Source organism: Artibeus jamaicensis, unplaced genomic scaffold (genome assembly GCF_021234435.1).
Source record: "Artibeus jamaicensis isolate MK-2021 breed Jamaican fruit bat unplaced genomic scaffold, CSHL_Jam_final contig_415, whole genome shotgun sequence".
Classification (NCBI taxonomy): domain Eukaryota; kingdom Metazoa; phylum Chordata; class Mammalia; order Chiroptera; family Phyllostomidae; genus Artibeus; species Artibeus jamaicensis.
This window is the reverse complement of record NW_026521823.1, coordinates 20,650,113-20,666,935: the sequence shown is the minus strand read 5'-3', so window position 1 is coordinate 20,666,935 and position 16,823 is coordinate 20,650,113. Positions and strand designations below refer to the sequence as shown.

General features: G+C 42.3%; 1 protein-coding gene across 3 annotated transcripts in view; it reads left to right on the top strand.

Moving 5' to 3' along the window:
* The window catches only part of TBC1D4 (TBC1 domain family member 4), a 180,859-nt gene that overhangs the window by 109,873 nt on the left and 54,163 nt on the right, over positions 1-16,823 (top strand). For all 3 annotated transcript variants that reach the window (XM_037153231.2, XM_037153232.2, XM_037153233.2), the window contains exons 2-5: positions 193-780; positions 2,405-2,494; positions 5,614-5,718; positions 12,645-12,777. In XM_037153231.2, coding sequence (XP_037009126.2) covers positions 193-780; positions 2,405-2,494; positions 5,614-5,718; positions 12,645-12,777 — 916 coding nt within the window. The remainder of the gene's footprint in view (positions 1-192; positions 781-2,404; positions 2,495-5,613; positions 5,719-12,644; positions 12,778-16,823) is intronic.

Here is a 16,823-nt window from a genome sequence, read left to right as displayed (position 1 = left end):
TCAATTTTTAAGGCATTTTTGTCTGATAGTGTAATTTAAATTTCTTTTTCCTTGTGTAGGGTCTCACAGTTACTTTTCATGTTTTATCATTTAGTAGGAGAATGCATTCTGTGTGAAAATAACAGGTCTGGGTCAACATACACTATTCCTAAAGAGTCAACCGAAATAAGTGTGTTTGATTATTTTCTTTAGGTGCCTGAGGTGATCAGCAGCATAAGGCAGTTGTCGAAAGTGGCCATGCAGGATGATGCCAAACCCAGCAAAGACACTGAGGACGCCTTCTACAACTCGCAGAAGTTCGAAGTCCTGTACTGCGGCAAGGTGACCGTGACCCACAAGAACGCGCCGTCCAGCCTCATTGACGACTGCATTGAAAAGTTCAGCCTGCACGAGCAGCAGCGCCTGAAGGTCCAGGGCGAGCAGCGTGGGCCCGAGGCCGGCAACGACCAAGTCATCTTCGAAGTCGAGGGTCCCAGTTCACCCTCGGACATTCTGCTGGAGGAAGAGGATGGCGACACCAGCACCCACCCTGCCTTACCAACCGTGCCCAGCCAGCCGGTGCTGTCCAGCGCCCGATCTTGCTTCCCTGAGCGGATTTTGGAAGATTCGGGCTTTGATGAACAGCAGGAGTTCCGGTCTCGGTGCAGCAGCGTCACCGGAGCCCTGCAAAGGAAGGTCCACGAGAACAGCCAAAAACCACAGCTGCGCCGGAGACACGCCAGCGCGCCCAGTCACGTACAGCCCTCGGACTCGGAGAAGAACAGGACCATGCTGTTCCAGGTGCTGCCCCGGGGGTGCCCGGGCCTTTCTCAGTGCCTGCGGCTGGAGCGGAGCCGGGCTCCTCCCATTTCCTCCCTTCCCAGCTTTAACCCTCTCCCCCTGGGAAGCAGATCAGGCAGGAGGAGAAGCAGCAGGGGCAAGGAGAGAGGGGTGGAAAGGCAGAGGTGGAATGTGGGTTGTAAGAAATGAGGGAGCAGGGCAGGGAGAGGTGGAGGGAGAAGCGATTGGAGGAGCCTCCTGGAAAGCTGGCGGAAGGAGTAAGAAGAGAGGACTGATTACTCTTAACATCACCAGCAATTTGCCTTAGGTGGTTCTTCAGTAAGCGTCGTTGCTGGTTTTTAAACAACTGCAGAAAACAGTTTTATAGAGGATGTAAAGATGTGACTGGGGAGTGTGATTAGGCAAGGAGGAGAGAGAAAGACCTTAGAGAAAAGTTCAGAGGCCCACAGGTTTATTTTCAGCCCAGGTTGCACACACAAGAGAATGATAAAGAACCACTATAGGCCTGACAGTTGACTGGGTCCGGATTAAACTCATTTGGTGCAAGCTCTATTCATTCTAGGTGTAAAATGTCTTAAGTGTAAAAAGTTTTTGAAGTTGTGCAGGGTATAGAAAATAAGTTTCACTTAAAAGAACTTAATTTGTTACAAAGCACTGTAGGTTTCTCTAATCCTGAGTTTGTAACATTGGAGTTTTCTTGGGGGCCCGGGCAGGGGGTGGTGCTGGGAGGATGACTGTCCTTTTATCCCGTTGTAAAAAACCCGGAGAAGGAAATTCCACACCTTGGTAAACAGTCCTTGTGGGTAATATTTGCTTTATCAGAAGTTTGACAGTTCTTTAGTTTTTTTTTTTTTTTTTTTAATAACTCTAGGCATATAAAATGCCTATCATCTTGTCTTTGGTGATGTGTTAACTGTTTTCCTTCTTCCTTGGGCCATCAGATTTATTGTTTTTCTTAACAAGCCACAGTCCTTGCTGTTTGTTAATTTTTCTGAATGGTGGTTTACTTAAAATTTAAAAAGAAAATTATCTGCCTGATGGCAAAAACAGGGGTGAGCAAAAGTAGGTTCAGAGGCGTGAGTGCATGAAACACAAGTTTATTCTTGTATTATTATTTATTAATTACTGTATTTTTTTATGTTATTTGTCTTCTTCATGTTATCCTTCCTTATGATTTATCTTTTAGGTACTGATGGCTGGTAATTTAACCCACTTTTGCCTGCCCCTGTGTGCCATTTTATTGACCATTTGGGAGAAAGTATGACTATAAATTAAAATTAAATAATTGGTATTTTTAGAAATCACAAAGTAAGGAAAGGTCGCATCATTTTTGAAAAGGGAACCACTTTTAATCTGGAAAAGAGAGTTTCTTGTGTCTTGTAAATGAAGACCAACAGAATTTTTATGATTTTTCTAGACAAAGGAGGAAGTGCGAGGCAGCCGACAGTTGGAGTTGAAGCAGTGGGGGGACTGGTCGGGTCATGCAGCACATGGGAGCAGCACATGGGAATACGTGTGTCCGGATACGGCACTTGAATCTGTGTCATTAGTTGAATATTTAATTGTAAAGTAAGATGTTAGGTCCTTGTGAGTTGAGATTCATTGGAACGTTTTTATTTTTAAGGTCGGACGGTTTGAGGTTAACCTCATCAGCCCAGACACGAAGTCAGTTGTGCTTGAAAAGAATTTTAAGGACATCTCTTCTTGCTCACAGGTATGTGTCGCGTAGAGCGTGGTTTTGAGGAAACCAACTCCATCTGGTTTCTAAATTAACCACAACGTCACTGGGCTTTCACATCTTTGAATTGGAATATTCTTTTTAGTGTTAATTGTCCAAGGGGAGGTGTCTTCAGCTGAGTGTGTCTGTGCGTTGGTGCCTTTGTCGGTGACGATGTCCTGCCCAGGTTCCTCCGTGTCATCATAGTTCGCCCTCGTTTTCGTCAGCCCTTTCTTTTCATAGCGTCACCTCAATGAGTCCCTTCCGCCGATGGAGTTTTTGTGGTGATGAGTTCTCCTGAAAATGCCTCACAGACGGTGTTTCCCCCAATTTTGAGCAGTGGGACTTGTGGGCGTCGCTGAATCATGTTTGGTCTTTGCTCCGTAACCAGGCAGTGAAAGGAGAAGCAGTGCTTTCAAGTTCTATTGATGTAAATGCTAAATGTTGAGAAGTAGGCTTCGGAGTGTTTATGTGCCTTTGTTTATGTTTAGTTCACACACTGTGTATTTGAAAGTCCTTTGAGTAATTGGTACAGCCAAATGTGTACAAGGGCGTATTAGGCACTGACTAGTGTCCTAAGTACCATACTACTAATTTAGAATAAGCCCCAGTTAGAGCTACCTAAATATATTATAAATATAGAAAAAAATGGAAGAGGTTGGACTAGAGGGGTCTCTAAATCTAAATATGGGTTAAAAATGCAGTGCTGCCTCTGAGGAAGTCACGAGAACAGAGAAGGACTAACTTCTGTTCCAGCGAGGTGGCTGAGATGTCCCCACAGGGAACTGGCTCTCACCAAGGTCCCTTCCTGTAGTTTAACGTTGGAGTGTCCAGACTGTCTGGTTTTGTTTTATTTTTTAATTTGGAGCTAGTGGTGCCATAGATATGATATTCAGACATCTTCCCCTTTGAAAATGACAGGTTTTTTATATGACTGAGGTTGAGTATTCACCTCAGCCTCAGCTAATGGTGTTTCATTTTGTTCTGTTACGTGGAGACATAAAATTATGTCGTAAAGGTGAAATTTTTCTACTCTAATAACAAAGGGAGGCAGCATCTCTCTATAGGAAGAATATATTGCAAATTTCTAATTTCCTATTTAGAGGACAAAAAATTGGGTAGAATGATTATCCACTTTCACAGAAAAGGTATTTAAATAGCATTTTCATAATTATCTGTTTACCGGGAGTCCCTGCAAGATCAAAAGCTCTGTGAGGGCAGGCGGCTTAGTCTGTGGTGTCAGTCTTGTTCTGCAACACTTAAGATGTGTTAAGACAGACCTTAACACTCGGGTAGTCGGTCAGTGTTGAGTGCATATGGCCACACGTAGGTCCTTGTGCCAAGTACTGGGGAGAGGGTGGCGTATAAACCAGTGGAGTGACTGTCCCCTGCCCCCCGAGCACAGAGAATCATCCTAAAAAAGTGCCTCTCACTCCCACAGTCCCCAAGCCTTTCAGTAGGGAAACTGGCAATGCCCATCGAACACCCAAGTGGAAAAAAATAGATAAAGGGGGGGGAACCCTAAAACCAAAAGAACCAGCCAAACCAAATATGTAAAACAGGCAGTTCAAGTGTGATTTTTCCTTTTTGTTTTTAAAGTAAGCTTTCTATTCTGACATTCTAGACCAGCAAAAGAATTGAACAAAATTATAACAGAAATTTGTGTGAAGTCCTTGAAAGAAATAATTGTCCGGTTAGCCTCTTCTCCTCGCTGAGTGGCCCTGCTCCTTATTACTCCTTTTCACAGCACTGAACTGGTACTGTGTGGCCACATTCAGGAGCTGAACTGGTACCGTGTGGCCACATTTCAGGTTGAGGCTTGCTTTTCAACACATGCACACCTGCTAATGCTTCCTTCTTCAGAATCTGTGGGACGTGTCCCTGGCAAACGTGGGGAATAAGACAGTGGTTTTCTTTACTGGAAGCAGGACCACTGCCTGAAGACTCCCTGAGCTAATGAGGTCCTGTGAATTTTTCCCATTTAGTACTAAGCTAGTAAAAGACATTCTCTAATCACTAATGAGTTGCACCAAATGGAGTTGACTTTCACCTCATGAATTGTGGCCTTACTCCTCTTTATTGACTTTTTCCTTTTTATCAGAGTTGATTTCCTTTTTCTTCTCTGTTGGATAGCTTGAGCTTATTATTACAAAAACAGTGGTTCATTTATCAACTGTGCCAGGAACGATGGTAGATATTTCTTAGTTCCAAATCACAAAAATTTCTTACAATCAGGAGAAATGAGGCCTCGTGGGTAGTTCCGAGCAGCCCGGTGCAATGTCTCGTACCGGGCAGGTGGTTGAACTGAGATTGAAGCTCGGATCTGTGTGCTTCCAAAGCCCTCTTTTTAAAAATATTTTCATTGGGGTTTAGGTTGACTGCACAGCAACTGTAAATTACTGCCCAACTGGCTTTTCAAAGTCCTGGACTTGCTATTAAGATAACACAGGGTGCTGTCTGCTAATTGGTTATGAATGTATTCAGGCTGACTGAGATTCACAAATGGTTCAGAATTTCTTATGAAGTGTAGCTGAGGTTACTTAGCCTGCATTCAGGAAGTGCAGGGATTGGTGGGTTTGGATAACTGACATCTGCAACACTTTCTTTGGTGGATTGTCTTCCAGCTGGTGTGGCTCTTTAACGTCTGTAAGTAGACGAGTATTCTTGTATTTTTCACGCACACTTTTGGGGATGCCATCCTTCACCTGGAGCATTGTTAGATGTACTTTTTCCGGTTCTCAGCCTCAAGAACAGAGTGTGTGATGAAACCCCAGACAGCCTGTTTGTTCTAAGGAGACCAGTAAATTGTAAATTCCATACCTTGCAGACACTGAGAAGCGCTTTTATTACAAGAGACAGGGGATCATGCCATCATATTTTTATTCCTGTGGCCCTGAGTAAACAATGTTTGTCTGAAAAAAAAATACGTGTTTGTTCTCACCCTTTACTTTATGTATCAAAAGTCCACCGTATAAACTTGTTGTGACATTACGTCCCTGTCACAGCGCTGCAGGGAGATTCGTGGGAGTGTGGCAGCCTCAAACTGATGTTGGTTTCCATGGTGTTGGAATATGTGGGAACATATTCCCACAACACCCACTTCTTTCCCCCTCCAGGGCATAAAGCATGTGGACCACTTCGGCTTTATCTGCCGGGAGTCGGCGGAGGCCGGGCTGAGCCAGTACATCTGCTACGTGTTCCAGTGTGCCAGTGAGTCTCTGGTAAGTGGTACGATCGCTCCTGCCCAGGCCTTGGCTCACGGGCCACATGTCTCTTAGGAGCCACGCCTCACACAGCAGCCATCACGGGAAAAAGAAGGGACAACTGGAAATAGGTTTCTGCTCTTTAGAGCAGCACTACGGTAGGAAAAACAAAATTTGCCATGGCAGGCCCTGGCTGGTGGCCAGTTGGATAGGGCCCTGACCCACTATGCCAAGGCTGTGGTTTGCTGCCTGGGCAGGGCTCGTACAAGGGGACACCAACAGTGTGTAAATAAGCGAGACAATAAATTGATATCTCTCTCTCTCTCTTTCTCCCTCTCTCTCATTCTCTTTCTCTCTCTCTAAAGTCAATACATAACATTTTTTAAAAACTCACACTAATTTTTAAGTCAGGATATTTTCTTGAGTTTAGGGAATCCAGGCATCTCACTAGGAGGCAAGGACAAGTCTAATAATAGGAGAAGCGCTTGAACTTTTTCCATTGCGTGTGTAAGAAGATAAGGAAGGCCTCTGACTTCTTACTCTTAGCTGCTGTAATGTCTCAGAAGAGATAGATAGTGCTTACACAGCAGAGCAAGGAATGACTTTATTTTATTTCATTAACCCTGTTTATTTTTAAAATAGTTCATTTTTATGGCCTTATTTTGGCCTTCATTTTCTTTCTTTGGAATTGGAAAGATAGTTGTTGCCTCCACCACCCCTCACCTCCCACACTCCATACACCTTGTGTGGTGGCTGTTGGAGTTTGAAAAGGCACATGTAAGGCAAACTCGGAAATACAGCTGAGTAAGTAAAAACATATTGATATTTTCCCTAAAATTTCTTACTTATTCTTCTACTTGTGTTAGCTTTCCTAACCATTTTAACACAAACCTTTAGATATAGCACCAAAATGTGAAGAGCAATATTTCCTTAGATAACAATCCTCCCACAGATATTTCTCCCACAGGCCACTTAGACGTGTTTAAATAAGCCAGGCAGCGTTCTCTTCATCTCCTTGGTGCACGAGTCCCGTGTGACTCTTGCTTTCCGTGGTCTCAGGGTGGAGACATGGTAAAGGAATACTGAAGGCATGGAAGTGAATTGATACAAAGATCCTTCCTGAGGTACTGAGTGCCTGCTGTATCTCAACCTTTTCTTCTAGGGGTTATAACATTCTGATCATTAATAGTTTTTTACTCAAGAGAGATCCATTTGAGTTTTGTTCTCACTCTAGGTAAGTAACCATACCTTTGAAAAGTCGAAGTGTTGATATCCAGATGACTACTGTGTACTAGTTTAGTTCAGGACTGGAGGTAGAAATCGAGGGTTGTTATGATGTAAGTTGACAGTCGAAGGCATGGGAGTGGATGAGTAGCCAAGGGGAAGGGAGAGAGAGAATGCCAAGGAGAACCGATGCACAGTACTGGAAAATGCCAGCCAAGTAAGAGATAGGTAGAGCATGATAATGTAGGGTAGTCTTCCACCCATGCCTTGCTCCTCACCGACCCCTGCCCAGCTCGCCCCTCACTGCCTCGCCACTCTGTTCCTCTTTTGAGCTAAGACTGACCCCCTTCAGCATGTTCTGGAGCCTTCGCTCTCCTGCCTTCTGCAAAGCCGTCATATATTCCATATTTTATTTTGGCAGCTCCATTCATCTCACTTCCCAATTTAGAAACCACAATGCATTCTTCTTTGCCTTCTCTATTTACCGTTCACCAAAGTCCGTTAACTCAACGTGGAAATGTCCCTTATATCCATCTCACCTCCTTTTTCTCTCTGCTCCCTGATTCTGGACATTTATCTTCTTAGACTGTTGGATTACAACTAGTCTCCCTGCCCCTGATTCGATGTCCTCCATCCACTTTCTATATTACACTATGGTCTTCTTTCTCACAATATTTCTTCATCAAAAACCAGTTTAGCCCTCGCTGGTGTGGCTCAGAGGATTGAGTGCTGGCCTGTGAACCAAAGGGCTGCTAGTTTGATTCCCAGTCAGGGCACATTCCTGGGTTGTAGGCCAGGTCCCCATTAGGGGGCGCGCAAGAGGCAACCACACATTGATGTTTCTCTCCCTCTCTTTCTCCCGCCCTTCCCCTCTACGAATAACAAAATCTTCAAACAAAACAAAACAAAACAAAACAGTTTAGACCTCCTTTTTAGGGGACAAACTCTTCATTGCCTAGCATGGCAGAAGGGCCTGCCTTATTGTTCTTCCATCCCCACTGAAGGCCTCTCCCTTCCAGGATGGTGTCCTCACACATGCTGTCTGTTCCCTAAACTGTTTTCTGGGCCGGACCTCAGAGGCTGGTGTGATGAGGGCTGTGATGATGGCTGTGATGGTGCTTTCATTGGGTTTGCTGCTGAATCAGCAAATGGTTTGTGCATGTGACACATGAGTGCTAGGGTTTCAGTGAGTGGCTGGGGCTCACTGTCGGGCAGGGACAGGGACCAGGTGGGCCTTGGGGGTTTGCCCTGCTACCACGCAAGGAGGTGGCGCTGTGCCTTCATTACCTATTTTTACAGTTTCTTTCCTGTTGCTTCATTGGATGTGAAGTGGGCCCGCCCTTGCCCTGCCGTAATCTGAGTCCACTTCCTCTTCTTTTCTACTGTGTGCTTTTTAGGATCCAGCTTAAATATCACATCCTCCTGAAGGCTTTTCTGATGCCTGTTTTAAGGAATTGACTTCTATAGTTGCTCTGTCATCAGAGCTTTTGTGACACCTTGTTGACAGGTCGCTCACATTTCCTACAAATCCCCACACTTATGTGTTTGTTCACAACTTTCTGCTCCAGGAGGTTACGAATCCCATAGTGTTAGGACTGTTCGTATTCTTTTCTTATGCTCCAGTGAGTGTGTCTAGGATGTCGGGTGCCTGGGAAGGGTATTTGGAGTGATGGAGTGTATTGCTGTTCACTTCAGGCAGTCATTTTCTGGGTGCTGTTAACTCTCTCAGTACTGGATCATCTACAGTAAAAGGAAGACACCGTAAAACCTTATTTCCAACCTCTTTTACACATTTTGTTTTGTGTGTAGTTTTAGTATTTTTTTTGCCCTCGTGCATGTGAAATGAATGAGTTTTTGAAACAGGGATTCAGAGTCGAAAGTCTGGGAACAGGCTGTGTTTTTCTACCTTAAGACACGCTGTGACTAGGGCAACAGACTACACTGGCTGAGAATGTCTTCCTCCTACACTGAACTTGATGAGAATCTCAGTTTTGGCACCGCTGTTCTTAAGAACAGGCCTGTACTAGAGTCTCCGAAGCCTTGCTTAATTTTATCAGAAGGCATCTTAACTGAATAGTGAGACATCAGGACTGCAAGCTAGAAGAAAAATTAAGTGTGAATTTCCTGTATCACAGAGGATGGCTCAAGCAGCTGACAAATGGAGCAAAGCAAAGCAGTCAAATATTATAGGGTCGTGCGGTGTTACCTGATTGATGTGGCTTGGCAGTTGTGTAAGACGACATGCCCTGAAACTGCACGTGCTGACTTCTCTGAGTACAGAGAATACACCATCAGCATTTTGTTTTGCTCCTTTGTACTGATGGCTATGAATTGATAAATAGCGTAGTGTTCTGATGGGCTCTGGAGGGTTATTTAGGAAGTTTAGATGCTCAGTACTCCTTCCTTTTGTTTAATCAACCCTTGAGATTTGTAGAAAATGTCGTTTCTGTTTTCTACAAAATTGGCTGAAGAGGTGTGAAAAAAGCGGAAGCTACCTCTTATAGAAAAGGAAAAGGTAAACCTCCACAAATACAGATAATAATGGGAAGTATTTGTTATACTTCACCTGGGAAAGTATAACAAAAAAATATATAAAGACCCAGGCTACCAAGACTTAGGTTTACATTTTTCCAGAGGATTAGATTCGATAATCTTTTTTTTGTATTTTATTTAATCTTTATTGTATCTTTCCCATTATCATTTAGTCCCCTTATCACCCCCTCCCCTCATCAGTCACCACACGGTTGTCCATGTCCGTGAGTCCTTTCTCCTTTTTGCTCAATCCCTCTTTCCCCTACCCCCCACTAACTGTCCTTCTGCTCTCCATCTCTGTAGACTCAATCAACTTTTGCAGTTCTTACACACTCTGTGATTCTTAGGCTTATGCTAAAATGCTATGAAATACCTAAGTTTAGTGTGTAAGCGCCTATGAGCATTGTCTTCATAATGGATTTTCACCTGAATATTATAAATTGGATTTATTTGTCCCATCTCATACTTTCCACTGGACATTTGCTTTTGCTTGATGGTAATGCTAAGAATATTTTTTTGTGTGTTTGTATATGATCGATTTATCTGTACCCATTTTTTAACTTTAACCTTTTAACACAACCTATGACATTTTTGGTTTTGTGGCTGAATAAAAGCAATGAACTTATTCATATTACACTAATTTTAACTTGTAGTTGCTCTGATCCCATGATAGAACTTATAGGTGGATTGAGAAAAAGAAGATAAAAAACATGTATAGTAAAATGACAGCAAACTCACAATTATTAACAACAACACCTAAAACAAAAGCAAACAACTAGAACAGGAACAGAACCACAGAAATGGAGATCACATGGAGGGTTAGCAACAGGGGAAAAGGGAGGGAAAAGGTACAGAGAATAAGTAGCATAGACGGTAGGTAGAAAATAGACGGGGAGGGCAAGAATAGTATGGGAAATATAGAATCTAAAGAATTTGTGACCCATGGACATGAACTAAAGAGGGGGAATGTGGGTGGGAGAGGGTGTGCAGGGTGGAGGGGAATGAAGGGGGGAAATGGGACAACTGTAATAGCATAATCAATAAAATATGTAAAAATAAAACATTTAAAATTTCAGAAGTCACATAAAGTTTTTAGTAACATTTATGTCTGGAAGAAATTGGTAATCACATTTCAGACGTTAAAATGGCCTTTTGTTTCATCTGGAAATAGAAAAGAAAACATGAAAGTTTATTATTTCAATTGGAGGCTTTTTTACAATGCAATATTACTAAATAACATGTAACAAATCTACATGAAAGCTGAGCCCTAAATAAATGAAAACCAAGAAAATAGAAATAAGTAAACTTTTGCATAAGTAATTGAAATTGCTTCTGAATACATAATAAGGCAAGTGAAATAAAAATTTGAAGGGATTAAACATGTAGTGCTTTTATTTTCAAGAACTAGAAATCTTTGTTTTTAATTATAGTGTAAAAGAACAGACTTTATGAATAATTCATTTTAATTCATGGGTGATATAAAATTATTCATAAGCCTTTTAGAATGTTGGTAATATAGTAAAACATAACCTACTCATGACTGGCTTCTTAGTGTTCAATCTTTCCTTTTAGTAATAGTAGAAGAATAAAGCTTCTTTTTATTCCAGGTTCCACATACACTCAAATGCAGAAGTAGAGTAAATCCCTTACCTATTAGATCAATCTTCAACTATGTCATAGGGAAAGGGGAACAAGAGTCTTTAAAGAAAAACCAATTTACAAGCAGTGGTGAATGGTTTTGAATGTTAAAGGTAGTTCTGATGAGCCCCTTAGCACTTCACAGTTGTCTGTGCAGATGTTAGATTTCCATCTCAGGTCGACAGCGCATGGGAAAGCCACATCTGACACTGATGTTTGCTTCTGGAGAAGGCCACACGGCCTGAAGTGGGTTTAACAGAGCTTGAGGATGAGCTGTCAGTTGACCGAAGAAGCAACCAGCAACCAGGAAACTAGAATGCTAGCTTCAGCCTTGTTGACTGGGTCACTGGAAGAGCGAGGGAGGAAGCAGCTGGCCAGTTGCAAGCTGCCAGCCCAGAGGTGAGACCAGCTGTTGGAAAGCACAAAGTCAGGACCTCTTTGTGTCACCAGTCAGGAGCAAAATGATAATGAACTAGAGGCCACAGGGACAGGATGAGCAATGTTTATAGACTCCTCCAACTTCATTTCAGTTGAACTCATTTCCTTCCCAGGAGTCTGCTTAAATAGGTTTTGGTTTTTTTGCACTAAAAAATGATCCAGGAGGATAAAGTAAATAGGGTACATATCAACACAAGTGAATAGTAAACCTACTTTGTTGCTCATTATATACTGCAGGTAAACTTCCAAAGAGATCTTTATCTGAATACCTAAACAGAGATCCGATTGACTATCAACCCGCCTGGGACAGCATAGCATTGGGTGGGATTCAAAAATAGCATTCAGTAACAGATCAGTATTATATTATACACATTAAAATGGTCTTGTTTTAAGCCAGCCAGAGAAAGACAAACACCATATGATCTCACTCATATGTGGAATCTCATGAACAGACTGAACTAACGAGGAAAACGGGGACACACCCATAGATGGAGAGCAGGATGACAGCTAGTGGAGGAGGGGAGGGGAGGGGTGGAGGGGCGGAGCAAAAAGGAAAAAGGACGCATGGGCATGGACAACAGTCTGGTGATTGCTGGGGGGAGCGGGGTGTAAGGGGGCTCAATGATAATGGAAAAAATACAATAAAGATTAAATTTAAAAGATTCATCCAACTTTCAAATAAATGTATAATTAAAGATATAGCTTCAAGATAGTATTTTCTCTCTAAGATCTGTACTCATGCCCTGGCCAATGTGGCTCAGCGGGTTGGAGCATTGTCCTGTAAACTGAAAGGTCACAGGTCTGATTCCCAGTCAGGTCACAAACCTAGGTTGCCAGTGCAGTTCCCAGTCGGAGCGCAAGTGAGAGGCAACTGATGGATGTTTATCTCTCACCTCGATGTTTCTCTCCCTCTCTCTCTCCCTCTGTTACCCTCTCTCTAGGATCAATGGGCATGTCCTTGGGTGAGGCTAGAAAAAAGAGAGTTTTGTAGTCATCAGAATTCCATTTATTTATTTAGTCAGCATCAGCAAAGTCTCACATTGCTGTTGGGATTTTAATGTGTTACCTTGCTCATGTGCTTCTACTGACCTGAGTTCTGTTGCTTCCTGTAGGTGGATGAGGTGATGCTAACTCTGAAGCAGGCTTTCAGTACGGCGGCTGCCCTGCAGAGTGCCAAGACCCAGATCAAGCTGTGCGAGGCCTGCCCTATGCACTCTCTGCATAAGCTCTGTGAAAGGATTGAAGGTACAGTATAACTTGGCCTTTGCAAAAGAGGGCTTTGCTTTGGCACTGGGGAAGTGAGAAAGTTGCTATGTCATTGAAAGGTTCTTTGTTTCAATGGAAATCAAGGGCCCAAAGAATCATTTCTCATGACCAGTCTAATTGTGTTGTCAGCCTCTCCTAGGTGCTTGGTGCCTGCCCCCCTTCCTTTCCCTGTCTTTTTTACTCTTAACTTCTTTTTCTCCCTGAAGGCAGACTCAAGGAAGGAACTTGTGTTGCCCACAGTTCTTAAGACTGTGCTGTGTACACAGTGGGAATTGAGCAAATATTTGTCAAATGAAAGAAGAGAGGGAAAACCATTTCAGATGTTGACTGTTTAAGTCTTTTCTCTTTTAGCCCCTTTCACTCTGACGGATGCCTTTGCCCTAAAGGTTTAAGATGGGAATGAAACTTGTGTGGCTTTGAGAGAGAGACATTTAGAGATGAGAGAGATAACTGGTGTGATATCATAAAGCAGGGTTTTTTTAAATCTCTTCTTAGAAGGGAAGGGGCATGAGGAGAGAGGAATGACTCACCTTCCCTTTCTTCTTATGATCTTACTAACACAAAAGTTTGAAAAATGCTGTCTAAGAGAAGAAAGGCAACTTAATAAACGCTTGTTAAGCATCTCCTATGTACCAGGCAATATGCTGGGTACTTGGGATTCAGAAGTGGTTGAGATGAGAACTTGCCCTCAGAAACCTTACAGAGCAGAGAGTAGAAGACAGGTGTAGAGCCAGAGAATGCATTTCCACGTGATAGGTGTGATAATAGGTGGGGAGAGAGCAAACTCCAGAATGAAGCAGAGAATGGTCCAGTCATGCAAATGTACACTGACTTTCTTTGGTAGGCTGCAGAACCGTAGGCACATGGCAAAAATTGATGATGAACAGCGTGTATTTATTGAATATCAATTCAACTCTGTAATCAAGGACTATTTACAAGTAATATTCAGATTTTAAAATTTGTAATTATAATTTCATAGAATGCACATTATTTTCAAACATATTATATAACCTTTCCAAAAATGGGACTTTTTTTGGTGTATGGTAAAGGGAACACTATAAATGTGTGGAGGAAAGGCTAAATTCCTCAAGAAATGATGTTGGATCAATTTGCTATGTAAAGAGAGAAAAATTCCTTTTACTCATCCTACTGAATTTCACTGTAGGCGGATCAAAGGCCTTAGTGTGTAGTAAACAGACTCTTGAAATCATTGAAAGAAAATAAGAATATTGCTATGTCCTTAAACAAGTCTTTATTAAGACATAAAAATGCAAAACTATTAAAAGAAGACCTTGGCAGATGTGACTTTATACAAATTAAAAACTTTTATGTAAAAACGACTGCTTACTTGGAAGTTAAATGATAAGTAACAAATGAGGAAATTGCAGTCTGGTATTCAGAATTTGTAAGAACTCTTATTACCTATAGGGAAAAGATAAAACCACCAGTAAGAAACTATGCAAATCATATTAAAATGCACTCTTGTGAAAAGAAAATTAAAAGGTCTGATAATAAGAAGCACAAGGTGCTCAATCTCGCTGTGTGTCAGAGACACGCAAATTAAGTCAACATGAGATTGCAGGGGCAGCAATGCATTGATGGGGTACAGTCAGCACGGCATTTGGGGGACAGTTAATAGACACGTACTAACCAAAAATTGCATGCACCCTGGTTCAGAAGGTGACATTTTTATTTTCAAGGTTGTATCATTGATAAATAATGGAAAATTGGAAACAACCTAAATGTGCACAACAGGGTAACGGAAGTATGTTCCAGTAATGGAGCAGTTAATGGGAATGAATTTTAACTGTTTATGAACTCGGCTGCATCTAAAAATTACATTATTTAGTGAACAAAGTAATTTGCTGAAGAACACCTATACCTTGATGCTATATCCACAGAAATACATAAAATAATACCCTGTCCCACATTTCTTATAAAACTTTGTAAATTTGGTGTACTTTTAGACTTATGTCAAAGTTGCAGAGAGTTACACAATATTCCTCTGCCATCCACCGCATTTTTAACACCTTCTGCAGTCCAGTGCAGTGATCGGGACAGGGTCTTGACATGGGTGCGGTATTACCATCCCAACTAAACACTTCATTTGATTTTCACCATTGTTCCCCACCATGTCCTTCCTTTTTGTTCCTGGATTTCAGTCCGGATCCCACATGGTACGTAGTTACTTCGCCCCGGTCACCTGCAGTCTGCAAGTCCTCCTCAGTCTTCCCATGTCTTTTATGGCTTTAACATCCGCCATGAGTGTTGCTCAGTTATTCTTCTGGATGCTCCTCACTGTGGCCTGTCCTGATGTCTTCTCACACTTGGACAGAGGTCCCTCCACCCTGGCACTGTGGGACGGTGCTGTGTCCTTCTCCGAGCATCACTGTGGGGCTCGCGGTGCTGACAAGTTCCATTCCTGGTCATGGTGACCTCGTCGCCTGGTCGGGTGGTCTCTGGGATTTTCCACTGTAAAATTACTATCGTTCCTCCCAGACTTAACAGATATTTTAGGGAAAGACAGTTTGAATCTACTCAAGTTCTTTTCTCTCATCCCTTTGCCCACCAATTCTATAAAAGGCAAATTTAGCTCTATTTATAATGTTCTAATATTTTTTAAAGATGTTATTTATTTATCTTTAGAGGGGAAGGGAAAGAGAGAGGGAGAGAAACATCAATGTGTGGTTGCCTCTCGTGCGTCCCCTGCTGGGAACTGGCCTGCAACCCAGGCATGTGCCCTGAATGGGAATCGAACCCCGATCCTTTGATTCCCAGGCCTGCGCTCAATTCACTGAGCTACACCAGCCAGGGCTATAATGTTCTAATATTTTTAGATCATTAATATTTTTAAGATGTAGAACTTAGGTTACTTGGGTAATAAATAAAATATAAAACATATATATGTATGTTTTATATTTGCTTTTGGCAGCAAATATGTCGTAAATGTTAATAGAATAATGATGAGTAATATTTTCCTCTTTGAAGTTTTAGTTTTCAAACCTCACACCATAAAAATAAACTATGTCTATGTAGACAAGAGTAAAGACTTAGGAGTAAAGGAGCAACTTTGTGTCTCTGTTTTAAAAAATTACACTGTAGGCGTGTTTTAAAATGTATTTTCTGTTACAGAAAAGAAGTTTTAAACTTCTGTACAAATAGATGGTCCGTCAAACTGGCGCTGACACATGGGGAAGCCATAGCAATGGGAAGGGCCCTATTTATGTGCATATAGGGCTGGACCTCAGTTTGGTGGCACCTGAAGTGTTTATGGTTTTAAAGACCTTTCTAAAGATAAAGCTACAAATTACGAATCCAGAATTAGCAGGGCCCCCCCAAGATCTTGAGGGAACTCTAAAACTTAAACTTCCCTAGCTTCAAGAAATGCATGGTGACTGGAAAAAGATTCATGCAGGCTGTTTTCCGAAGGCCTTGGGTAATACCTTCTGTAACCCCTGCCTGTGACATTGGGCAAAGCGAGCGTAAGACCGGGCAGTGGTGTTGCAGCAGGAATAAAAGTAACGACAGGGATCACTATGTCTAGGCTCTGTTTATTACCCCATTTGATCCAAGGAGAAACCCCAAAAGATGGGTACTGTGTTTAGTCCTCATTTTACTCATGAGGAAACTGAGGCATTGAGACACAGGTTGGTTAATAACTGCCACATCCACAATTCTTGGAAGGAGCAGAAGCAGGATCTGAACTTGCTCAGTCTGTTTCCAAAGCAACCGGATGCCTTCTCTCTGAGCGTCTAGCAGAAGGCTGGGGTTTTCAGGGCCAGGCTGCCCTGAAGCCTGGGCATCTCTGGGTTCCCCAGAGCTATTTCATCTGAGTAAGGCAACAGCGTGAATTCTGAGCTTGTTTATGTTTAGGTACAAAGTGTAAAGCAGGAAAAAGGACCGCATTTAGATTCATTTAGAAATTTAGTGAGGAAGATCATTGTAAGTAGCATGTAGATAATATTTCATATCACTTCCTGAGCTTTCTAGTATCCTGTCAATACATTTGGCCACATTAATGAGTT